The 22522-nt window shown below is 40.6% G+C and overlaps 1 protein-coding gene across 4 annotated transcripts in view; it reads right to left on the reverse strand.

The window, feature by feature from the left end:
- The window catches only part of MTA1 (metastasis associated 1), an 82718-nt gene that overhangs the window by 15528 nt on the left and 44668 nt on the right, over positions 1-22522 (reverse strand). For 3 of the 4 annotated variants that reach the window (XM_080623805.1, XM_080623804.1, XM_080623806.1), the window contains 7 exons: positions 19423-19481; positions 11560-11675; positions 10574-10725; positions 8770-8959; positions 8298-8387; positions 6271-6423; positions 5212-5247 (listed from right to left, as the gene is read on the reverse strand). In XM_080623805.1, coding sequence (XP_080479931.1) covers positions 5212-5247; positions 6271-6423; positions 8298-8387; positions 8770-8959; positions 10574-10725; positions 11560-11675; positions 19423-19481 — 796 coding nt within the window. Of the gene's footprint in view, positions 1-5211; positions 5248-6270; positions 6424-8297; positions 8388-8769; positions 8960-10573; positions 10726-11559; positions 11676-19422; positions 19482-22522 lie in introns of those variants that run through there. The other variant, XM_080623807.1, reaches the window with a different exon arrangement.

Below are 22522 nucleotides of genomic sequence, written 5' to 3' on the forward strand. Positions count from 1 at the left end.
TCCAAGGAGCATTTCAAGCAACTTGTCATTCCCAGCTGTGCTGCTGCTGGCTAGAAACAGTCATTCCTTTAAGATGCACTGAACATCTTATCTCTTAACACTAGTCAGCATTACTCTGGTCTGGATATCAATAGGTAAAGCCAGGACTTATCCCCAGTACTTTGTGTATCACATTATTCATCAAAGGACCAATACCCCCTGCAGTTTACAGTCATTCCTGGATGGGCAGATTTCCTTTGGCTGGTTATCCTCAACTTTGGAAGAGCAGAAAGGGCCACTGCTGATAAAGGCAGAATTTTAATGCAACTTATGCATACAGAGAAGTCCAAATTATCTGCAAGGTCTACGTCAGCCAGAATGAAAGCTTTGAGATAAGTCTGGTCAGCTACATAGCTGATACTAGAGAACTTCCCTATATTCCCACGTCAAAAGCTGCTTTGCTCAAGAGCAGTATTTCTACTTTCATGCTCCTATTTTGATAATTAAACTAATGCCATGCTAGGGTGACGAATGCTTCCAGTTCCAGGAGTTCATTCCCATTTCCCCAAAAGGAGGTAAGAAACAGTGAACCAGAACATGTTAAATTAGATTGACATTCCACTTTGGTTTAGAAATCCCCAGTAGCAGAAGCAAGGTATTCCAACAGTTAATTAACCTCACTCAAGAAATCTGCAGCTTGTTTCCAGCCAGAGTTTTTCTCCTGTACCTTCTGGCTACTGCAGCTCATTATTCCATTCCCAGCTAGACTTAAAAGCCCTCTATTATTACACTTCTGCTGCTCCTGTCAGCAGAGACAAACATCTACAACTTTCACTTTGATAGAAGCATTATACAGCGTGTTTTCCAGTCCCTTCCCCATTTTCATGGCTCTTCTATAAACCCTCTCCAATTTTCAGCATTTGATCCATTACTATTTTATCAGTGCAAGTTTGTTGCTGGGAAAAGCCTTCTTTTTATTTCAGCTACTCATTCATGTTCTCTCTCTCTGCCAATTTTACAGTGCATGTGATGACCCTGAATACCAGATTTGATTAGATGAAAGCTAACATGGTGTAAAAGATAAGGGAAAAAATTAAGACTAACAATGCTCTCTCCCTTCCCCCTGTAGAATTTGCCTAGACAAGTATCACATAAACCCCCCCATACTGAATAGCTGCAAGGTAAAAAGTAAACAGGGTCCAGAACATAAAATACCCTCTCCATCTCTCTAGAGGAAGTTTCATGACAAAGATTGCCAGTTAAGCTCCAGACTATTAAAGATAAAGCAATGAACTAATAACTTTTAACATTTCACTGTACTTGGCAGCTTATGAGACTCCATGTACTTTCCATGCTCCAAAAACAGGATTCTGCAGCAATTTGTCCATGCTAACCTAACGTTGAGGAGCTGGGAAGGGCACTGTATGCATAATAATGCCTCCAATGTGATTTAAAGAAGCGGAAACAAACATTAAAGAAGTACACCATTCTTGTAAAATAGAGTGGAGGTAGTGAGGAGAGATGAGATTAAGAATATTTTCCTGTTCTTGGAATTCAAGCACCAGACAACACTCTAGATGCTTGGCCAGACAAATCATATTTGTGCTTGAAAAATATTGACTACCATAAGAAGGTAGTCACTAGGCACTGTGGAAATTCAGAGAGCTACTCCACATCTACATTCCTCATTACTGGACAAAGCTTCTGAGAAAGCCAAATTAACCAAGGCAGCAGGATTTCCTTATTCTTCCCAAGTTCAGGTTTTTAGCATTAAGAAGGGATGAGTCAGAAAAAGAATAAAGATACTTAGCTGGAGTTACAGTAGCAAGAGAAAAAAAACAAACAGAAAATTCCAAAGGAAAAATCCGAGGTACTCTTTTAAGTCCAGCAGTTTCCAGGATTGCCTAATTAGTTTAGTTCTGGCCACAGCCCAGAACTAAAAAAATAACCAGTCTCCTTTTCCTCTTTGATCTCTCATCGTCACAGTTCAGCTTGACCAACCTGCATTCACCTACAGAATAGGTGTTCTTCATGTCAAACCCCTCCACCCTCAGTCATTGTTTAGGCACATTTAGGAACAGCGTTTCCATTTACACAGGAGTATTCATCAAGGCACTTCACTCGTTAACTGTTCTGAAGGCTGAGTTCCAACCACTGACCACCCATCACCCTAAATAACAAGAGGTGTAGAGACTCAGAGGAAGATCTTTCAGCAGAGTTGCCTGAAGGAACACCCAAAAACCTATGTGAACACTTCAGTTCTCAGCAATGTTAAACAGCCTAATTCTAAGCGAAGGCTGCAGGTGCCACAGGAATTTAAATGCTTAGAAACCTGACCACCAATATACACTTATAAACATGGATCCTAATGTTTTACCCTAAACAAAATATAAGCTGTTACTTGGTTCATTCCCTGCAAAGCAATCTCGATTTTATACTGCTTTACACACTGGCCATCAAGAAATAATTACAAACTCGTCACACAGAATCGGCTTAGCAACCAGCAATAATTTACAGTATATGTACTTCTGCAGGGAATTCGGAAGCAACAGCCCAGAACCAAAAGTCTTTTGTCACCAGCAAACAGACTTAAGCTAAAGCTCACCATAACAGCTGTCCGCTGTCATGTGTCAGACTTGGTATCTTCCAGGTGCCACCAACACAGCACATCCACATGTAGAAGAGAAACCCCTGGATAATTCATGTAACATTGCAGTAGGTTAACAACTCCTTGAAAACTATCTCAACATAGATAGACAAAGTGTCTTCTTGTACCCAAATTTCTGCAGAAAGAGTATTTTCAATATCTCCATGCAGTTGTCTTAACACCATCTTTTATTTGCAGTACACTCCTACAGTGACCTAAACCAGCTGGTATGTGCCACTGTGTGCCATTAAGGGGAGAGGAAAACCATAAAAACAACAAAGAAACCCCCCCCAATTTCATTTACATAGGAGCTATGTAAATGAAGAATCTGACTTGTTATAATAATCCAGTTTTATTCTCATTATCTTTCTTTTCTATTTTAGGTCAGTTGCTATCCAAAAAATCAGTCATTCTGGATAGATGGGTTTATTTCAGTCCTTTTGTACTAATTCACTGGCTCTCAAATTCTGGTCACAAGGCCTCATCACTCTTGCTGCAATCCACCCTGTCTTCACAATAGTTTCAGCCCGTGCTCCTCTTCTCTCCCTTCCCACCAGCAGCTCCCCCAGACTCATAAGCCTGTATGACTTCATCCAGAGTGAAGGAGAAGTCTCAGCATCATGTTCCCAGGCCTGGCACAGCGCAGGAAACCAGCATTAGCCATGGCCAAAGCCAGCAAAGGTTACTAGCTCACCTACAAGGCAACTGAGTGCCAGTGCTAAGTGGGCACTGGCACAGAAACTGACACCAGGCCAGAAACAGATCCACCAAACTTCCACCATCTGTTTGCTTGTGCCCAGCAGATCCTGATCCAAGTTCTTTAAACCCTGTTTCCTTGCAGGTGGTTCCCTTCCCTCTCTTGTCTTGGCAAAGCTTCCAGCAACCCAGGGTCAGAAAACATTCCAGTGTCAAAACTGCTGTGTGGCAAATGTTTTCCATTCACAAATAAACATCAACCAACAAGTTTAAGCTGAACTGCTCTCAGAAATATCCAGTTAACACTCACTACCCAGCAGGTAAACAGATTCTGGGACTGAATCATACTCCACAACCTAGCATTTATAGGAACAAATACTACACCAAGTATTTCAGTGGCTGGCTGAGCACAGACCAAGCAGATAAAGCAGCAGGCATGCGGATGAGAGCCGTCGCCTGCACAACTGCATACACATGCTTCAGAGAAACACATATTCTGAGGAGCCTGAACAGGTACTTCACCAAAATCTTAATTTTGCAAACTGCTCCAGCAGCGGTTATGATTGAAATGTACCTAATCAAATATGTATACCAGCAGACAGACATTTTAAAACACTAAACCAAGAATCCTCCATTTCCAGTAAGCAAATGATCTCACATCATCACATCTAGTGCTCTATGCAGAGAACACCTTCCTGAGGAAAGAATCAGTTCTACTTTCCTCTTTTGGGCCACGCACTTCTGAAGCTCTGTGAAGTTATCATCTGCCAAGTGACTCAGCAGTACCCTTGTTGATGAGGACATTCAGCAGTGAGCAACAGACATGCCCATAAGCAGGTAGCCACTAGGAGCTATGGAGATTCAGAGAGCAACTCCACGCCTACATCTCTCATTACTGGACAAAACTTCTGAGAAAGCCAAACTAAGCAAGACAGCAGGATTTTCTTATTCTTCTGAAAATATTGAAGTTAAAAAGCACATGAAACACTCAGCAACATAGTATCAAGATATAAATTACCAAAGAAAGCAAAACAGTAGAAGGATCACTGTCCTCATTGTTACTGTATTCTCCACATGCACTTATATATGCATGCATGTAAATACCAACAACAGTCATCCACTGTCTCAGCCATTAAACACAAAGCTTAACATCAGGGCATGCAGTGTCAGCCATTTCGTGGTAACACATAAGCTGAAGTTTTTGTGTGTGCCTGTCTCACAATCACATCTGTGTACCCTAACTGTTCAAAATGGGTCTGTTCTACTGAATTGGCTACGTAACATCATAGGTACGTTTCCTGCATTATCACAAACCAAAGCTTCTGAGGTCTATTCAGTAGTCACAACACATTATTTTTAACCTGTGGAAATTTTGAAAACTATTTTACTGTAAGTAGAGAATGTGCAGACAGTCTCTCACCAGTGACTGTCCATTCACACTGGAAAACAGGGAGGCTTAAACTTGGGACTCGATGTGAACAGTCTTCTATTTCTTTCGGTCAAAGTGAATTTGAAGTAGTTCAGGACACATGAACTTTGATTTCTTAGAAGTCAAATAGTGAAACAACACCTAATTCCAAACCAACCATCACAGCTTTCAGCAGTTCCACAAAACTGCTAGAAAACTTTTCTGTCAACTTGACGAATTAGTAATCAATTCCAAACACAGCACTTCACATCTTCAGTATGGTTGTACGATTTTTTGTCTGCATGTGAAAAGCCTGGAAGGTGAGCAGCATAACCATGGGTGGAAATGGTTACCCAGAAACACTTAGACATCAACACAGAAGGAGCACACAGACTCATTAGCCACAAAGCACAGACAAGCCAGCAGATGAAACTAAAAATCACTCTCCTAGCATAAGCTGAGCGCAGCTTCAAGGTCTTACCCCTGCTAGGCATCAACAGGCGCTTCTTCATGTTGCCTGATAGAGCACAAGTGAACAGAAAAGAGAAAAACATCATATCAGCAACCTGAATAGCAGCAGTTTAAAAAGTTCTTAATGTTAAAACACAAACAGTAAGATATCAAATGTTTGTAACTATATCTCAGATAAGATATTTAATAAAGTTAGAATTAAAGGTAAAAAAAGAATCTCTCCTTGCTCAGTCACCATTAAACCAACCGTTTCTTTTCCCTGTTAAGGAGAACTACCCTCCATGTTCTCACTCCTGTTATGACCATTTGAACAGTCCCTTTTACCTTCATCTGAGGAAAAGACTGCACTTTTTCTTCCCTGACACTCAGGCAAGAGCAACTCTACAGAACTGAGCCCCGAAGTTCATGCCAGGAACATCCTGCATTTATCTCCCCCACTTCGAACACCTTCCCCTTGCCTTTTAATATTGAGGAGATGAAGCCCAAACTCCACTGCACAAAGGTGCTCAGTGACAGGGCCAACAAAAGTGAATGCTCAAGTTCTGCACAAGGCAGGGGAAGGTTTATGCCATACCAGATCTGGCACATCTGCCTCCCTCAGCTAAGCAGCAGCATCTGGTAGCTTTGCTGATAACCAGGTGATCCACATGTTACAGAGCCACCTGGGAAACGCACAGCTACTACCTACAGGTTAAAAAGCTGTAAACCTCAAAAGAAAAAGGAAGCATAATTGGAATAAGCTATAAAGGTTTTCTTCATACTACCCATTTAGAAAAACTTGCAGGGAAGTTTCTCCTTCACTATCACATTTGCAAAATTGGTCAAGCTAGGCAGAGCTCCACCAGCACATATGTACATACACCACCCAAGCAGTACAAATCATGTGTCTCATCCAGAGGAGAAATGGGATAAGTGACTTTTTGTAAAAGGAAAGAAATTAACCCCCCTCAAGAGTAAGAAACTTGGAATTTATATAAAAAACTATAGTTTTAACTAATCACTTTGTATACCAAAAAGACAGAAGAAAAAGCCTACACAGGCAATATACATTTTGCAGAATAATATTTACCATCCATTCCATTGTGTTGTTCATAACTTCTTTTTCCCAGGATAGTTGGGGACCCATTATTAATGACAGGAGTAAACTTAGCAGGAGTCAGACTGCTGAGAGAACTGGACAAACTCTTTGCAGGATCTGGTTTTGGAGGACACGGATGAGACTCTGTTGAAAAACAGCAAGGCAGGGTTTTTTTATTAGTGAAGATACTCAAATTATAAACCTGAAAACCACCTGTAAAGGTCATTCCAAGGTGACTAAATATACCTCCACTTATATACAAGCTACCTCAGTCAATAATTTTGACTGGAGATTGCTATTTACATAAAGCACTTAAAAGTATATTTAGGAATACACCACCACTGAAGATGTTAAACCCAATTTCATATTGCCCTAAAACAAGGGCTGGTAACAAAAGCACTTTGTATCTACTTCCAAAACACTGTTCTCCAACAATTTGGGATCCTTTGGGGTGCTGTATATTAAAAGCCATCTTTGGACAGTCACAGAATGCCCCTAAATTCTAGTGAAATTACAACTTTCTCATTTTTGCAAGGTTTGCAAAAAAACCCGATTTCTAAACTGGCCAAACAAATAAGGATTCAAAGCACCACTGTAAGTAGCACAATGAGTCTGAATTCAGCCTTTTGACCAAGGCAGAGATCAAGCACATGCCGCTCAACTGAAGAGGTTTTGAGAAAATTACAGGCAACATCAAATGGGAGCTTTACACACGTTTTCCCCCTGCAGCCCCAACAGTCAAGTAACATATAGCTTAAAAGCCCACTGACCATGACATCTCCAAAAATATGTTCTTGCCAACCCATCAGCTTCCCTCCACTTCTTTCACTCCCTTTTCCCAGCTCAACAGTCAAATGGAAACCCTGGCACATCACTAATAAAAATCTCAAAATTTACTGTTACATGCTGTACAACTATTATAAGAAGGATTTTATCCAACAGCAAAACTTCTCCCTTTATTGGCTTTCTTTGGTTGCACTGTCTGTATCCAAAGGTTTCTCAATCGGTGTATCTCACTAGCATACAGAAGTACAACACTCAACAGAGAAGTAGTAAATATTTAATAAACCCTGAGCCTTACAATATTTCATCAACAAAAATGTTCAAAGAAACATAAATTGACTCCTGTGTTTCTTATTAGTGTAAAAAGGCAATCGATTCCCTCATTAATCTGGAAGCCTTCAAAGCACCGCTGCCCAAGATAGCTTTCAGAGGTCAGAATCACGTTAAGACTGTAACAACCTCAGATGTGTTTTCAGTGTAACACTAGCAACCAGCAACACTGGGGAAAATGATTTTGCATTCATTTGTAGTTAAAGCCGGCCTGTCACATAGCATCACCTTAGATGCCTCCAGAACCTCAAACATACACAAAGGTTCTGGATAGTACTACTCAGTACTTCCCCACAGATCAGCTGATGAGGCCCAGGTCCTCAAGAAAATCGTAACAAAAAACCACCAAACAACAAAACTGCAAACAACAAACTGGACAAAACAAATAAGAAGAAAGTAAAAAATGGAAGCATAGTCCCCTTGCCTGGCTCCAGCACAGGACAGCCAGAAACTGATTGATGAGCTGTGGGAGTCAGTGCTGTCCTAAACCAAGAGGCTTGTTGGAGAGCCCAACTCTAGGTAGGAACTGCCTCCAGACAGCTCAAAAATTGGAACAGTGGACTGACCAACTGTCCCCAGAACACAATGTTTGTGCCTCCATTAGCAGATAGTAACTTGTCCCCACATAAATCAGAAGCCACAGCAAATACATTCCTCCCTTCACTTGAAATTCTGATACAGTTCCATGAGATCAGAGTGGAGTGCTGAGGCACTAGGTCTATCAAATTAAGCAGGAAAAGAAAAAAAAGGACAAGTTAATGGGAAGGTTTTAATGTTCTGTTTTCCTTTTTTTATGCAGAACCAGCATCTAAATCCAGAACCAAATGGTCAGCAGAATTAGCTAGTAGGGTTTTTGGTTTGGTTGGGGGTTTGTGTGTTTGGTGGTATTTGGGTTTTTTTAGTACCTAAATACCGGAGTACTGCTTCTAAAGGCTTTCGAACCACTTGCTTTAATAGCAACGGGTTTTCCGATGCCTCAGGTAAACGTGCTGTGCCTGTAAAACAAAGAAAAATAATTAGAGTGCAAAGACATTTAGATATTATAGCAAAATTAAATTAGTAACTCAAGTGTCCTAAAGAGCTTTCCAATTACAAAGAAATTTTACAGGTTGCAAGCATGTCTTGGCAACAGGACACAAATGCAGGAGAATGCTAAAGGTAATAGCAAACATGAATATCTTAAAACAGCAGCTCATGAATTCTCAACTTTGTTTGTCTAGCCTATAGTCAGTAAGAACCTCTGCAACACAGCCACATTTTGTGAAACCACTAGCTATGTGCAAGAGAGCATCTCAGGAAGTCGCAACTCAAACTTTATAGGAAAGGAACTACAAAAGGGCTCCTTTGCAAGTAGGTCCCAAATGCATCACCACTCACATTCTGCTTTGATTGCTGCACTGTTAATAGGCAAATAGGGATGTCTTGCAGCATGCCAAGGGCGCAAGATATCTCGACATAAACGTCTGGCAATTCTTGTCAGTTTTGTTGTGTGGAGATAGAAGGCTTGACGTGTCTTCATAGCAAACTTGGGACTCCCACTGTTTCGTACTGGCACACCATGAGGACTCTAAAAAAGAAATACAAATATTGTTTCTAAAAAATAATTATTAGAAAAAGAAGAAGAGAAAGAATATCATATAAAATCAGCTACTGGTTCACAGACATATGAACAGAAACAGTATTTTCAGCTCAGCTCTTCCTCATTTCACAAACCTTACCCATCAACATTTGGCAGTTTCTTCCAAAATATCTCAAAGGCAGGTATACATTTTCTCTTCACAGGGAAGTATTTATTTCTGTGCTGTACCAATTTTTAAAGCAGAGATCCAAAAGCCAGATGTGAAGAAGCTACCTGATGCTATCATATGAGTTAGTGTTTATAGAGTCAATACACACTCCAACTTTGGGTGCTTAAGAGTTGCTCTGCATATAGAACGCAAACTCCTTATAGGAAATCATTTGTAAGAGGGAAAGGAAAAATCAGAAAACAGCTGTATGGCTAAAATATACATCACAAACTCACTTCTCAAAGCAAGCTTACAGCATGCAAGAATGATTCTGTCCCAAAGTTTCGGGTATTTCTGTTTTAATTTTTCCCTGTGAATTCAATGAACGTATTTACAGAGTTATCAAATATTCACTGTGTGTAATAAAGAATACTACTGAAAGTAATTTATGAACTACAGAGAGCCAAAGCAGTATATTCTTCATGAAAGCAGCAAGTCAACCAATAAAATAATGAAAGTACTTTCTTGTTATCTCAGATCTGCCCACAGCTGGAAAACAGGAGGAAATTTCAGTCTGGGGAGAACAAGGCTTTCCCCTCTCTGAATATTTATGTACTTGTAAATTAACAAACAAGAGGTACAGGGCTGGTAAAACCTGGCAGTTATTGCAGCAATTAGGTAGCTTCAGAGGGCAAACAGAAGCCTGAAAGGGACAGAGGTTAAACAAAAGAAATAGTATAGAAAGAGCATGATAGCAAAGACTGAGAGGAAAGAAACCAGTCTAAGACCCAAGTTCAGTGTGCACTATCTTGTCCGTCCATGTGATGCAGCCACTTTTTCCAATCAGCTCAATGTATGATGCTTCCAGACTGACCTTCCAACAAATTCAGAAAAACTTTGAGAATTTTGGCTTTTAAATAAAAGAGGAAAAATTAAACAGAAGCAGCTCATACAATACCTATATAAACCCACCCAAAAGTGAAGGGCATTAATAAAAGAGGTAGAAAAACAAGACAGGGGATCTCTAAAAAGCCACTAGCTATTTGGGCATCTAATTTTAAATGTGCCTTGGGAAAGGGAACAGGTTTCAGGAAATAACAAATTCCTTGATGGAAAAAAAAGTCCTCTTGCCCCTACAGCAAAAATCATGGAAACTGAATACCAGAAAACACTGGCTGGCATTTCATATCCCATGCATTTGATGCCTAGTTTGCTCAACAAATGCTGGTTGATTTTTCTTTCCTTAGGGCAGTACTTGGCAACAAATTAGTTACAGCTGAAGTTAAATTGCCAACTTTTGCAAGACATGAAATACCAAACCCAGGGACAACAATGGAGGTTGAAGGCATTCTTTTTATCGTTAAATATTTCAGAACAGTGAACAACTACTTAGATATCATGATACCCTGCTTTCCAGGCAAAAGCACCGAGCAGTCTGCTTTGCAAATACCTACCAAATTATTGCGGTTTGGTCCTGGTCTCTCCCCATCTAACCGTGTTGGCATTTTCAAGCCACCGTATTTCTTCCAGTAGGTCCAACAGGATGCACAGAGACGACACTGCATGTTAGGGGGACCCCAAGAATACCACTGGTAAGACTGTGTGGCTAGAGATAACAAAGGTGGAAATTATATACATCCTTAAACAGGATCACTTTTCAGAGCTTATTCTCTTTAGAACCATCACAAAAGAAAACCCACACACAGACAGTGCAAAGCTCAAACAAATCTTGAAAAAAACGATGATGGCTTCACAGTCATCACCACTGTTAAAGATACTTGTGATTTCAGCAGAATTAATTACACATACAAACTCCTTTTAAAACATGAACAGAAAAAACAACTAGTAGGATGGGAAATTTCCCTGCCAATGAAACTGAAAGCTCTCATTTTGCAAGACTGGTAGACAACAATTTCTGCAGAGCATGGGGGAGAGGGAAATTGTCTTCAGGAACTCCCCATACATTAATTCTATGACTAAAGAATATATGGAATCTGTGACTTGACTTCTCATACACTCCTACATTCCAGCATATCTAAAGGCCCATAAATGAGCACAATCATTAGAACTCAGTGTATTAATTATCAGGCAGTAGACCAAATACAGTGATTTTTATATTATTATAATGATATATATTTTGAAATCTACTAAAAATAAGACAAATTCACACCTTGGTGATTCAAGCCTTTGCTCAACAGCTATTTGCAATTATGTAGAACATTTACTAACTCCCCCTCTAGTACTTCATAATTCTATCTACAAATGTAACAGCAATAACTCAAACAAAACCTCTGCTTAAAATGCTACAATGTCAAACTCCGTACTGCAACCCTTCCAAAGCCTTCCCTCCCACCCTCCACACAACACAACTTTTACTTTACTGTTTGCAGCACAGCATACACTCTCTCTATGAACAACTGTTCACTGGCACATCACTTACTGTAACAGCTTTCACAAGCCCGTCCTGCTCCCGTGTTCTGTGCCTGTACTCCAGTACCATTCACCACTCCTGGTTTGACATTATTTACATTGATCTGGTTGGGGTTTGGCTTGTTACTTAAAGCAAAAAGAAGGACAAACATTAATTGAGGCATGCAATTTCCTATTTGACTTTTAGAAGTATGGCCCAAAAGATTTGAAAATTCAGATTTCATTCATCATGTGGCTTCCAGAACAAGCTGTGCTTACCAGCAATCTCACTTCTGTGAACACAGTGTCTCTGACAACATTTATATAACATTGATAACAAAACTAACTATAATGATAGTTAGATGTCACTTTCAAGAGTTCAAAACCATTTAAAAGCAATAAATCAGTGAGGCCATGTAGGTATCTTACTACTCCAGACATTCCAGCCTAGGTAACAAAATGATCCCACCTCCAGATCTCTCTCAGTCCTCAACATGAGGGATATTTTATTTAAATCTCCAAAAAGAAGGCTGGGGGGATGCAGCAGGAGAGGTAGGCAGAGAAAGAGCAACCCTTGCCTTACTGGAGGAAATATAACCCTAGATGCAGTCACAAATATTTCCACATTGTCTTACTGCAAAGGTTTGCATCTTGTAGCCACAGTTTGCACAAGGATACCCAACCCACTGAACAAAATCTTTGGACCTAGCATATACACAGATTTTCATGAATATGAGCCTTCTGACAAGTCTTAAGCTATGGTCTGTGCTTTTAACAGAAAACAGTTACATTTCTACTAAACAGAAAAAGTCTGAAAGCTTAACATCCGCACAGCAAGAAATGCAGAAATGCATTGATGGCTGTCACCAATACATTCCAATATAACAACACCTGAATCACCTCAGCTCATCACTATAACTCTCTTAAAAATGTTGACTCAGGAGGAAAAAAAAAAAGCTACTGGCAGGAGCAGATAATGGAAGGGCAAACAAAACCTTGGTACAGAGAGCAGCATGGAATGGTACAAAATCTCTGCAGGGGAAGAGGTATCCAAGAGGGAAAATGAGGCATTCAAAAAAATCCTTGGCAACTGAGGGAATAAGAATGATAGAGAATTGGTACGGCAGGGACAGGACTTCTGGAGAACGGAGAAAGATGGGAGAAGCCACATGAGAAGTTTCAGACAAGAATAAACAAGGAGCTTATAAAACATGCAAGGACTCCCAGGTGCTGTTAGGAGCTCAGTTTATAGAAACAACAAAATGTAGACAGCCTTTGGTGACAACTTCTGAACACAAGTCCAAACAGTAGTGCTGATTACATTTCCCCTCATATTCTCTTACCTGAAGACCAAAGGAAGTGGACATATTCCTTTTAATTCCAACTAATAAACCCATGACTTAGAATCCACTCATTCAAGCAGAAATATCTTAAAACGGCTTTCTGAAACCACATTTTCTTACACATCAGTTGCACACTGACACACGAGTCACAGTGATTTCAGTGACCCAGAATACTTAACCTGGTTAATATACCCTGGTTAGAGCTGCAAAAACAGCATTGTGGGAATATGGCCAAATTAATGTCTTTCTAATGGGGCATCACTTTTAGGTTTCATGTTCGCAGCAATGACCCCTGAAAGCAAAGGAGTTCCAAGTGACTTAATTCCAAAGACAACTGTCCCTCCCAACTCCAGAACAAACCCAAATGCCTCTGGAAAGCTTACACTGCCCTGGAAGCCAGAAGGTCATACTTCTCATCTGAAAATGTCTGATCAGGGACTGAGATACAGAGCTCAGCTAAGCTCCATTTCTACAGAGACAAAATACATTCTGCGGTGTATGTCCTAAAAGAACCATATATGGAGGTAAGACAGAATTTGCCCAGTCCAGCAAAAACTTGTGACAGTGTCCTGATGATGCTCCTTGCTCTAAACTTCAGGGCCTTTCTGCAGAAGAGAAAGCCGAGGAGGCTAAGCAGCACAGAAACACTGTAAATAGTTTGTTCCTTCAGTACACTGAGCAGTCCATGCACAGCCCATAGAGAGAAGAGAGGGAGGGGAAAGCCTTAAGACTTAACAAGCCTGACAAGGTTTTCATCTCCTTTTGCTTACTAATTTTCCTGGCTCATACAAAGATTAAAGTGTTTTGGGCTGTTTATCAGGACGGCAAGAAGTTCTGACACCACAGATGGCAGGAGATCTGCAGACATGTTTAACAAAGGAAAAGTTGAAAGAGGGTACATTCAATGCTTCCCAGCATTACAATGACTCCGGGATGTCACTATAGTAACCTGCTGCAGAAGAACTTTCACCAATGATTCACGAGCAAGCTCCATGTGCAAACATTACCAAGATGCTGCAAAACAAACAGTCCTCACAGATGCACACTGTTACAAGCAGTGTTGCTCACAGAGCAAATGACTGAAGTAAATAAAATAAAAGTCTTACAGCTCAACATCAGGCACACTTTTCCTTTTATACATGGATTTATCCTGCCAAAAAGACAGTAAAGGAGTCTGAAATCCATTGGTAAAGCACAACAAATGTTTTGGATTTTTGAGCAGCATGCCAAGAAGGTATGTAAACAATAAGTTGAGAACAGGACTGCATGGATTGGCATGCATATCCAAAGTACTAAGATCTCACACAGAAAGGAGGGTGACGCCCTGACTCCGTTGTGCTTTCTACAACTCTTATCAAATTTGCACTTCAAGCACAAGAGAAAGGGATGGACAGGTGAAAGCTGATCACTAAATCACGCTGATCACCATGAGATACATGCTGTATTTGTGGCAGTAACTTCACTTTAGGATTTTTGGAACACTACAATTAATATAGCTGCAACAAGCACCAGAAAGTGTCCTGCTCCAAAGCTAAGGTCAAGTTTCACAGGGGCAATAACAATAAAATTCAGGCAGCTAATGCTTTCAACATATGGGAAGAAAAAAAAAAGCTCTTAATTGTTGATGATATGTTAATTAAACTTATTTAATATCACCAAAGCCTGCTACAGCTATTAACAAGAGAATTAGATGAATAACTGGATGAATCATTAAGCAATTAATGCAGCTGAAGTGAAAGATGCAAATAAGGTAGGAAAAATACTGATAGTGTGGTAAGCTATCATTTCCAGTTCTTACATCAAGAATGGAAGCCTCTTAAATGGGTTTCAATGGCAATGGAGCAGTCAGTTATGCTAGAACAGGGATCACCAAGTACAAATATTTAGGCTGTATTCTGCAGGAGATCAGTCTCAATTTAAGAGATTAAGGTGATAAACAAAGCACATGCAGAAAGAAGGAAGGCACTGGAAGCCAGCCATCATGGACTGAAGCCCCTGCCCCAAAAAACCCAAACTGAAGATAATCCTAAGCCACACAGAACACTGAAATCCCTTCACTATACGACTGACTAGCATGTAATGCACAGCACAGTGACAAAGTTTTAGTTGTTAAAAATAACTATAAACTCAACACCATCCTGTTACTGACAAAACCACAGCGGTGCTAGATGCAACAGAACAATTAAGAAATAAAGCCTCAAAAATAAGTACAACTTTAAATCCTTTGTGAGGAATATTTATGCCATGTACCACTAGGCATCTAATGCAAGTGTCTGGATTCTTTATCCAGATGACAAAGGCATATTCTCATCACAACTCTCCAGGCTACTGTAAATATCCACTTCTAAGAACAGGCCTACAACTGCTAAAGAATACTTTTTGAAAATCAGAAGCTTTCTCCAACAAAATGTTGATGATCACCATTTTAAATAGCACAGCTACAAAAGAAAGAACACTGTTACACCTTTAAGTTTTCTGTGCCGCAATGCACCTCTGCACGATTAAACAGGGAAGGTAAAGTCTGGCTCCTCAGGCAGAGGACAACCAAGAACCAGATAAGGGAATTATCTTCAGCTTGTCAAGCAACGGCCCTTCGTAGTCATCCAAACCTTTGATTTAGCCTCCCTGTTTCCTTACTCACTTAAAAAAAGAGGCAGGGTAGGGAGAATAATATTTCTCTACTTTACAAACATTTGCAAGGCAGAGTTTGCAGCTTGTCAAAGTGCTTTGAGATTCTCAGATAAAATTCTGTAGTAGAACATATTAATTAACATTTACAGATGTACATTTAAAATTCGCATTATTTACATCAATACATTTTGGAGATCAGGGATTGCATGGAGCACTTCATGCTTCCCTTTCTGTTCTTATTCCTTCTGGGATCACTCAGATCAAAGCAAAAGAGAGAAAAGCCACACATAATTATATGTCTCTGCTCTCACAATTTGCAGATGTCATAATCCCCAAAAGCAACAGCTTTGCAACTAGACCATCACCAAAAAGCGGCAAGTAACTAGTACATATGACGCCCATAAGATTAGTAAAATGAGAATATGACTTCCACAAGAACTTCAGGATTATGTTTGGGTACATAGAAGAAGAAAGAGATGGAGACTACACCTGCAACAAGAAAGGTCTCTGAGTTCCATGTTCATGCTAATGAATGGCAGGATGAAGCATGTGAGAACATGGAATCTCTGTGCATTCGGGCTTCTGCTGCTGCTTTATTTAACACCTCTCCCACTGACAGGGAAATTGCTACAGAAAATAACATATTCTTCTCCCCCCCCCCCCCCCGTATTTCCTAAAAGCAGAATTCAACTGATTTTATGCCTTCTCCTTTCACCAGGAAGTCATAAAACAGTGCTTTCCAATCTAAGGAATGCATTACAAAGCTACACATCCAAACACTGTTCAATCACACCAATTACAGATGTCTGTCCCAAAACCAGCGTTATGCTTGGAAGGAACACAGAAATGTTGACGTCATCTACCTGGACTTGTGCAAAGTGTTTGACACTGTCCCACACGACATCCTTGTCTCTAAATTGGAGAGACATCAATTTGATGGGTGAACCACTCGGTGGATAAAGAACTGGCTGGATGGCTGCACACAAAGAGTTGTGGTCAATGGCTCGATGTCCGGCTGGAGACCAGTAACAAGTGGTGTCTCTCAGGGATCAGTGTTGGGACCAGTCTTGTTCAACATCTTTGTCGGTGACATGGACAGTGGGATTGAGTGCGCCCTCAGCAAGTTTGCCAATGACACCAAGCTGTGTGGTTCGGTTGATACGCCGGAGGGAAGGGATGCCATTCAGAGGGACCTCGACACGCTTGTGAGGTGGGCTGATGCCAACCTGATGAAGTTTAACCGTGCCAAGTGCAAGGTCCTACACCTGGGTCAGAGCAATCCCAAGCACAGCTACAGGTTGGGCAGAGAAGAGATTCAGAGCAGCCCTGCGGAGAAGGACTTGGGGGTGTTGGTCAATGAGAAAATGAACATGAGCCAGCTGCAGTGTGCGCTCGCAGCCCAGAAAGCCAACTGTATCCTGGGCTGCATCAAAAGGAGTGTGACCAGCAGGTCCAAGGAGGTGATCCTGCCCCTCTACTCTGCTCTCGTGAGACCCCACTTGGAGTATTGTGTGCAGTTCTGGTGTCCTCAACATAAGAAGGACATGGAACTGTTGGAACAAGTCCATAGGAGGGCCACGAGGATGATCAGGGGACTGGAGCACCTCCCGTATGGAGACAGGCTGAGAAAGTTGGGGCTGTTCAGCCTGGAGAAGAGAAGGCTGCGTGGAGGCCTCATAGCAGCCTTCCAGTATCTGAAGGGGGGCTGTAAGGATGCTGGGGATGGACTATTCATCAGGGACTGTAGTGACAGGACAAGGGGTAACGTGTTCAAACTTAAACAGGGGAAGTTTAGATTGGATATAAGGAAGAAATTCTTTACTGAGAGGGTGGTGAGGCACTGGAATGGGTTGCCCAGGGAGGTTGTGAATGCTCCATCCTTGGCAGTGTTCAAGGCCAGGTTGGATGAGGCCTTGGGTGACATGGTTTAGTGTGAGGTGTCCCTGCCCACAGCAGAGGGGTTGGAACTAGATGATCTCAAGGTCCTTTCCAACCCTAACTATTCTATGATTCTATGTTTGTTCAGTATCTAGGATGTTGGTTTAGGACTTGATAATCTCACATCAATTACCTGTATGACTCTCCATGCTTCAGTTACCCACACCGAAAATTTGGGCCGCAGCCTCAAGTTAAAAAACACAAACTTGAAAGCCTCAGTTTGACCTGTTACTTTTTAACTGTATAAAATGTATGTGACATGAGAAATAAGTTTTGAAGACTGCTTCTATCATTTTTCTTATTGTTGCTCCCCTCTTCTCCCCCCAGTTTTCCTGTTAACATCGTAGGAACAAACGAAGCGTCCTATCAGTAGAACACAGCCAGAGATACAAGCATGGATATTGAAAGAGGAGAAAATTTGACATCCATTTTATCAATTAAACAATATGTTAGCTAAGGTATAACACTCACAAAATCAATCGTGACTGGAAATCAAGGCCAGAGATAAAAAGAGCAACCACACAGGCAGAGACAGAAGTCTTCCTGAAGTAGAGAGGTAAGTTGTTGATTTGATTATATTCTCCAGATAGGAACCAGAACTATCTTCCTGAGATACAGTGTTGAGGGATACCACTCCAGACAGCCACGATCAAATAAACATCATAACCTTTCAAATACAGAGTCCTACCTACATACATTATAATCCAAAAGCAAAAGCAAGACTACCAGCCTCTCTTATCTGCAATATCCTTTTGCATCTGCAGTCTCAATTATATTGGCTTTAGCTTTATAAGCTTATCACATTGTGAATTCAAGTTTAATTTGATGTCCAGTGTTCCCCTGCAGAGTAACACCATGCACAACAGCAACACTGTTGAAAAATTGCATGACAAGAAATCTATTTGGCTTCACTCTGAATATTACACCTAATTTTTAGCAAATTCACCTTAGAGATACTGACATATTTCAAAGCAAAAAGGAAATCAGGGATCCTTGATTTTCACAAGAAATAAGGGATGGTCTTGCAAGCTAAATACGTGAAACTTAGTCTTCTCCTAAGTCATGGAACACATGGTAGAAGTTTAGAAATATTTGAAAGGAGATTGTATTAAAGAGTGAACGAGTTATTGGGGATAATACACATGGGAACGTATCTGGAATGAAAGGTGAAAAGAAAAAGGACAGAGGAGATTTTGAATTCTGCACTGGATTATGCAGAAGAAATGCAATAGAAGGAACACTTTTTAATAAGAATTTATATACTAGTATGTATTATTTTTAATATATTTCTACATACAATTTATATATATATATATATATTACGTTAAGAAACAACCACATATTGGTGATCCACTGATGACAAAAATGAAGAAAAACAGAGGTATTATCAAGCAGTTGGTTACCTACCCTTTTATTCACAACCATGCTGACCTGCTAGCAAGTCCCCAACTCCCAGTTGATATAAAATAAAAATCAGAAAACACGTAATGATTGCTTCAGGATGGGAACATTATACAGGATGAAGGAAATGAGCAACATGACAGCACACCATCCTAACCAGGAAAGCCCCAAAGGGAAAGTCCTTTCCTGTCCATCAAGGAAATTCACTTCTGGAACACAGAGTAAGGTCAGCACATGGGAACAGCTTTGCCTTTTATATACGCATAAACAGCAGCAGAAGTGTACTGGGAGGAATGCTGCTTTGTTCTAGCCAGCTCTGAATTACCAAAGCTATCATGTTTTCTTCCACAGGGCAGCTAGTTCTTCATTAGCATCAGGGTGGTTAGTATTAACTCAGCTAAAATAAAAAGGAATTCAAGCATCAGCATAAAGTTCATTATATTGGTAACCTAATTTATTCGTTGAACAAACATCATAGAACTATGTCTCTTCAAATATATAATACTGGCAGGCCATCGAAACTGCTACACCAAACCCTCTACAATGAAATAGAAACCAAAACAATACAAAAAGATACTTACTAGTTGGGTATATACACTTGTTTTAGTTTGCTTTCTGCTTCTGCTGCTTTCAACCGTTTCTTTAAAAAGAAAATAAGAACAAAGAAAGTTAAAATAAAAATAAAATAAGCAATATTTTTATAGGTGTATTACTTAACTCCCAGGTAAAACTTTAGCACTTATTAAGGTACAATGAAGTTCTTCTTTCACTAAGCAGCTATCACAAACCCCTTTTCCAACAGGAAAGCATCCTCTGAAAACAACTGCGAGCATCAGATGACTCTGTACACAGCTTTTCAAAAAGTCAAAGAGATGACAATCTACTGCTTATAAGGACAAACTTTTAATTCCTGTTCACTTCAATACCCATTCATGCATTGTTCCTGCCACAATTTTTTTTACCTGCAGAGGAAGATCTGACATATCAGTCTGTGTCTGTTCTCCATGACAACATTCACCAATTGGACAATAATAGGTACCTTTATGTACCCTCTCCATCACATCTACTGAACAGCTGAACCATTTCAAGGAAGACTCTTTTGTTGACAGTCCTCACTTCTGAAGACCAAGTGACTCAGGAGATTTTCTTTAAAAGTTAATAAGGCCCCTAATGAAAACCACCACTGCCAGGACATTAAGAAGCATTAACACAGATGTGTTATGAATGCATATAAGAAGTAGAGTTTCAGAGCATGGGGACACAGTACACACCATTTGTCTCTTTATGTGGCCCTACTTCAGTAAAACCATCCATTAACTTCTGTCCACATTTCCGTAGTAATAGATCAGAGGATCTTTTCAATGGGATGTATGGAGAAAATTCCCCCAGAATAGCTCTGCTCCTTTCTTTCATTTAGCTACAGCTGTGAACTTGCTGATAGTCCACAAGAACGTGCCAGAGGTGTGCAACTAGCATAAGCTTTACTAACTGGCAAGAATCCCTTTTATAACTCAAAACTTCACACCATTTAAAAAGAGAGACATTCTCAAGTTTTCCCTTTATTACATAACCTAAATTAATTTAGGGTGAACCTCTGGAGGCCTCTAGTCTGATCGCCTGCTCAGGCCATGCTCCTCAACATCCATGCTGGTAACACCGGTCTGCATAAACCCACAATGTTTTCCAGACAAACCAGGCGCATGGCAATACCCCAGACAAACAGGTGAACTTAGTATTTCTTATGCAGCAGCCTCAAGGTACAGTGTAGGAAAATAACTGAAAGCTGAATTCAGTATCTTCATAGAAAAAATAAGCATCAGAAAAACGTAGTAAAACTGAAGAATGCGTCACTGAGGAACGGACAAACATTTTTACAGGGTCACAATGAATGCACAGAAGAAAAAAAGTTTCCCGTAAGCATAAAGCTTGCTCCGATCAGAAGCACAGGCTTAAGCAAGGATTTTCCATTTGACAGCCTGACAGTTTCTCACCAAAGCTCCCTAGACTCGTTAAGAATTCCCCTCTTTCCTTTTGCAAATAAAAGACAATCTATCTTAGAAATCAAAGAATGAAGTTTTCAGAGAAGAGAACAAGGGTTGAGAAAGCAGAAGTTCTGAAAGCTATCCTGATACTGTGGGTAGACCTTCACAGTGCTGCATTCAAAAGCTGATTTCTTTCTGCTGGTGTAGGCAAGTTTTCCAGATCCTGATGAATCCTATAGACTTGGAAGAATCAATAATACAGGCTTTGCTGGAAACTGGTGATGAAATTAAAAAAGTCCTCCCTTTGAATACAAACCACAAATTCAAACATTTTCAAACCACCCTACCAAAACCTTTTTATGTGAGAATCCAAAGCATCCAATGATGGGCCTCAAAAAGTGCTATGACAGTGGCTTTCCAAACAGCATCAGCATTCCTCCTCAACTTTGCAGAGAGGCACAACCCAAAAAAAAGTCACCCTTCAACAAAATGCATTCGCAGATGCCTTTCAGCTCAAGAACTGGAGGCTGTTCCACCCACAGCCTGAACTGGAAAATTACCACGGCAGTTACATCAATTGATGAACAGTCACAGAGCTCACTATCTCTCCAGGAATTACAAGGAAGTCCAACATAGAATCATAGAATAGTTAGGCTTGGAAAGGATCTTAAGATCATCCAGTTCCAACCCTCGGCCATGGGCCAGGACACCTCAGCCTAGACCATGCAGCCCAAGGCTCTGTCCAGCCTGGCCTTGAACACTGCCAGGAACAGAGCATTTATCACTTCTTTGGGCAACCTGTGCCAGAGCCTCACCACCCTCACAGTAAAGAACTTCTTCTTTATATCCAACCTGAACTTTTCCTGTTTTAAGGTTGAATTCATTACCCCTTGTCCTATCTGTAGTCCCTGATGAAGAGTCTCTCTCCAGCATCCTTTTAGTCCCCCTTCAGATACTGGAAGTCTGCTGGGAGGTCTCCACACAGTTTCTCTTCTCCAGGCTGAACAGCTCCAACTTTCTCAGCCTGTTTTCACAAAGGAAGTGCTCCAGCCCTCTGATCATCCTCATGGCCCTTCTTCTGGACTTATTCCAACAGCTCCATGTCCTTATTTTGAGGACACCAGAACTGCACACAGTATTCCAAGTGGGGTCTCACAAGAGCAAAGTAGAGGGGCAGGATCACCTCTTACAACCTGCTAGTCATACTCCTTTTGATGCAGCCCAGAATAATATATCAGATACCGATAAACAGCTTAAAAGACTACTTGATGAAACTTGTATAACAACTCTATTTCCTTGAGACTTAAGGAGGAAATTCAGGGAGCTTCCACTGGTACAAAACTGCTTGGGTTCTTTTCCACTAGATTTCTAGATTGGGAAGTGGGGGAAGCTGCCATTTGCTTGACAAAAGCTCCCAAGGGGACTATCTAGACTCATTACGTCATGGCAGTTTTGGAAATCTATGAATGCAAAAGCTTCATGTAAGCACCAAGTATTACCAGCAGCTGAAATATTCTACTATCCACAATGTAAAGTCATTTGCCTTGGAGACATACTTAATTTAGGGCATTGAGCAACATTTTAGTAAACTGGTGATGAATGTTAACCTCACACCACAGATCTTTGTGATTGAAGATCATGGTGCAGGAAAATTTAAGGTTTTTAGAAGGTACCACAATGGACTGGATAAGAAGAGGTT

The sequence above is a fragment of the Psittacula echo genome (assembly GCF_963264785.1).
Source record: "Psittacula echo genome assembly, chromosome: 7".
Taxonomy (NCBI): domain Eukaryota; kingdom Metazoa; phylum Chordata; class Aves; order Psittaciformes; family Psittacidae; genus Psittacula; species Psittacula echo.